General features: G+C 28.8%; 1 protein-coding gene across 1 annotated transcript in view; it reads left to right on the plus strand.

Annotated features, from left to right (window-relative positions):
* Nucleotides 1-3,497: 3,497 nt before the first annotated feature.
* Nucleotides 3,498-4,742, plus strand: part of HELRODRAFT_150569 (hypothetical protein) — a gene marked incomplete at both ends in the record, with an annotated part of 3,406 nt that continues 2,161 nt past the window's right edge. Inside the window, one exon of the mRNA XM_009016995.1 lies at nucleotides 3,498-3,525. Coding sequence (XP_009015243.1) covers nucleotides 3,498-3,525 — 28 coding nt within the window. The remainder of the gene's footprint in view (nucleotides 3,526-4,742) is intronic.

A 4,742-nucleotide genomic window follows, 5' to 3' on the forward strand; every position in this document is an offset into this window, starting at 1 on the left:
TTATTATAATTTTTTGTTTTTTATTTGTTAATAATAAATAATAGAAAGTATGATTCATCTTTATGATTATATATAATACTTAAGTTCATTACTTATTAGTTCACTTAATAATGGTTTGGTTTGGTTGACAGTTAACAATATTACTAACATTTGCAATTATTTTTGGACATAATTAGAATTGTCAGAGATTATTATTATTATCATTTTGTTACTATTATTATTATCATCATCATTGTGTTGATCTGATTTGTTTGTTTCAGTTAATTTCAGTTAATTATTTAAAAAATTTATTTGGATATAATGTTAATTTGAATTAATTTCTCTTTATATATTTTTTGTTATAGGGGTGTATTACAACTATCTTCTGTAATAATAATACTAATTAGTTAAGATTTTAACAAAGAATATTTAAAAATGATGATCATCCTGACATCTGTCTAGTCTAGGGTCATTAAACTCCAAACTATGTCTAGAAAAAAACGGATATCTCACTTAATTTAACTAAAAAAATAGTTGCTTGATATTCTGTTGAATATTTCATATATTTCATCAGTAAAATCTACGAAAATTGAATTTAAATTTTAAATAAATCAAGTTATTTCGGCTGTGAAGTAAACATTTATTACTATGGGTGACAAACAAAACGGGAGAATTCCATCCATAAGCAGTGTCAGGTCTGAAGAGTTAGCTCAGATGATGGTTAAAAGTAAATCAGATTTAAATCTAACGAGTTCCAAAAAGAACCTTGTTAGTTAATTAATTAATTAATTTTCTAATTAAGTTTGTTTGTTACTTAATTCTAATTAGTTTTTAAAAAACTAACCAATTTTTTTAATTTTTAATTCTAATTTAATGTTGTTATTTTATATTTTTGGTAACATAGTTTTGTGAAAATCTAACTATCACCACCACCACACAAGCCACCACCATCTTCCTCATCACCATTACCAACATCATCATTCCAATCATCATCCCATCATCATTATTATCATCACCATAATCATCATCATCATCACCACCATCATCATCATCATGATAGCCAGGCTGGCAGTCCCTGCAGTCTTTGGAAAAGGCCAAAGTTCAATTCATGGACAAGAGGTCAATTACGGTGGAAGAGGTGGTACCCATCGAATCGGAACTCATCAACCTTAACAAAAAAGGTTTTTTTTATACCTTTTAAATAAAAATGTGATTGATTAACAGGCCAGTTTATTTAGCTTTTGTGTGTGTGTGAGTGTGTATGTGTGGTGTATGAGTGGTGTATGAGTGTGTGTATGTATGTGTGTGGTGTGTGTATGTATGTGTGTATGTATTTGTGTGGTGTGTGTGTAAGTTAAAAAATTTACTTACAAAGTTTTATGCTCATTTAAATTTTATGATTATATTATGTTAAGAATTTTTTAATTAGAGGCACTTTACCACATTCATAATACACACACACACACACATACATACAAACATACACACACACACACATACATGCACAGAGGTCAGAAACTAAGTCTGCAAAATAGAAGTTCAATAAATAACATTTTTTATTGTTAAGAAATGCTATAAATTTTCATTTGGCTAATATTTATGCGTGTGTGTGTTTGTGTATGTATATGTGTGTATGTATGTATGTGTGTGTATGTATGTATGTATGTGTATGTCTGTATGTATGTATGTCTGTTTGTATGTGTGTGTGTATGTATTTATATATATATATATATATATATATATATATATATATATATATATATATATATATATATATATAAAGATGTATATATATGACACACAGACATAAATATGCACGCACACACACACACACACACGCACACACACACACAGAGACACAGAGATTATATATAGAGAGAGACAGACAGACTGACTTGTAAAGAAGTCATATCGTTTTTAAATCTCACAAGTACATTGAGGTGTTACTCAAGGAATACTCTTAACATTTTATTCATCAACTTTTTATTAACTTATTAATTTCTTCTGTTTGCGTGTGTGTGTGCGTGCGCGCGCGCACGTGTGTGTGTGTGTATGTGTGGTGTGATACCCACAAGAAGGTATATTATTAGCAATACCTAGTCTTGAGGTTTATGATCTGTTTAAAATTCATCAACTGATGTTGATGTTGTGTATTGATGTTGTATCCTATGCAAGGCTCTTGAGCTCTTCAGTGTTTAATTATCGTGTGATGGTTTTTTTTTCTTCTTCACGGATTTAAATTAAGTTCTGTTTTATTCATGCACTCTCTCTTTCTCTCTTTCTTTCTTTCATTTATCAATTCAGATATTTGTTTGTTTAGCTTTCATTCCTTCATTCGTTCATTCCTCCTCTTTCTACATTTGTTCTTTCATTTAATCTTTCTCAGTTTCCTCTTTGTTGTTAGTTAATGAATTGATTCATATGATCATTCATAGGCTGGTTAGTTAATTGTTTTGCTGCATTAAGTCATTTGTTTGTTCATTCATTTATTCATTCATTCAACCAATCATTCATTCATATTTACATTTCACAATTCATTACAAAAACGCCAGCAAAAAATCTCCAAAATTCAAAACTAAAAAAGTCTACTTTCAAATTAAATGAAAATTTGGAAAAAAAAAAATTTAACAGATACATAGGTATCACATTTTTTTCTTACAACGTTCAAGTCGAACTGATGATATTAGTCTTGTTACTATTGTTATTATGTTTTGTTGTTATCTGCCATCATCATCAGTATCTCATAACTAAAGAGATAATCATCAGTTCCTGTGAAGATACACAGATACAAAGAGATAAAAATAGATAGATATCATTAATTAATGCAATTATAGAATTATGATGATGTGAGTTGGATGTATGTATACATGCTTATAGTAAGAGATTTGAGAAAATGATATAGATGTTAAAGAAGGATGATGATGATGGTGACTAGGCAAAACTGGATGTTCAGTTGTAACTGGAAATTTCTTTTTTATGTTTGTATGTGTTTGTATGTTTGTTTGTTTGTATGTATGTACGTATGTATGTATGTATGTATGTTTGTTTGTTTGTTTGTTTGTTTGTATATATGTATGTTTGCTTGTTTTTTTGTATTTGGTCATGTGTCTGTGTGTTTGTATGTGTATTTATGTGTTATATATTATTTTATTTCATTTGTTTGTTTATTAAGTAAATAGATGAACCTTTAATTAATCTTCTTTTGTCATTGTATGTATGTATGTATGTATGTATGTATGTATGTATGTATGTATGTATGTATGTATGTATGTATGTATGTATGTATGTATGTATGTATGTATGTATGTATGTATGGAAGATCTGTTAATTTAAACCAGATCAGCTCTCACTTTTTCATTCAAGGAAATGCTTACTTTAAAATCATTTCAATTAAAATTATTAAATATAATAATAATATTAATAATTATATATATATATTTATAGATGTTGAATTTGTATTACTAGTAATGTTTATCACTATGAGCAATGGTAAACGTATGCTGTATGCTTTTGTTTATATCCTTGTATATGTTTGTGTGTGTTTATGTTGTTTATATATGTATGTATGTATTTTTATGTTTGTATCTGTGTATTGTGCATGCCTGTTTATGTATGTATATGTTTATACGCTTGTGTTTTTGTATGCCAGATTATATGTTTACGCATCTATGTATGTTTGCGCGTCTATGTATGTTTGTGTATCTATGTTTGTTTGTATATGCTTATGCATGTGCGTAAATTTGTGTGTTTTTATATTTGTGTGTGTGTGTATATGTGTCTGTGCGTGTATGTGTGTGTGCGCGCGCGCGTGTATGTGTTTGTACTTGCAGATTATTATTATTGATTACTTATGTTTTCATCTTGTAATTGTAATTATGGATTCTGTATTTGTACATGCCTATTTTATTTTAGTTTAGTTCAATTTTTCATTCATTCATTTATGGTTTTATCCATTTTGTTATTCATTCATTCATTCATTCATTCGTTTGCTTGTTTACTTATTCTCTCAATATGTGACCATCTAATTTATATACAATGTCTGTTATTTTTTATTTATTGACTGATTAAGTTTTTCATTCATTCCTTCATTCATTCATCCATTCATTCGTTCGTTCATTCATTCATTCGTTCATTTATTCATTTATTCTTTCGTTCGTTCATTCATTCGTTCATTCATTCATCAGTCAAATAATTATCCATTCATTTGTTAATTATATAACCTTATTTGTCCTTAACTCTAACTTTATAAAATAAAAAAAAATTTGTCACCCATACAACTAACTCATTATCAACTTAATATGATAATAGTGATAAAAATTACAATACAATTACTTTACAATACAATTACTTTCTTTGGTGTTATCTCCTTATCAGTTGTAAAATTTAAAAATGTTAATTTATGTTAATGTTGCATTAATTGCAACCAGATGAGGGTAGCTGGCAAATGAACATGACACAGTTCTCGTCTCAGAGGAGGGGGAAAAGGGTAGAGGATAAAACCCTTTCCAAGGGCATCAAGTAACTATTTTGGATCTTTTTTTTGAAATTGGTAATAAAGGTTGTGATGATTCCCAATCAATCAACCAACCAACCAACTAACCAACCAAATTGTTCATTCATCCAGCCAATCAAACGCTCGATCAATCAACCGACCAATCAAATTACTGACCCAATCAAAATCAACTTTCCACCCCAATCCCTAATCGACCGACCAATCAGGCGATACTACAGAGAGCAAGACCTCCTGATATCGACATTTGAGG

Source organism: Helobdella robusta (genome assembly GCF_000326865.2).
Source record: "Helobdella robusta unplaced genomic scaffold HELROscaffold_2, whole genome shotgun sequence".
NCBI classification, from domain to species: Eukaryota; Metazoa; Annelida; class Clitellata; order Rhynchobdellida; family Glossiphoniidae; genus Helobdella; species Helobdella robusta.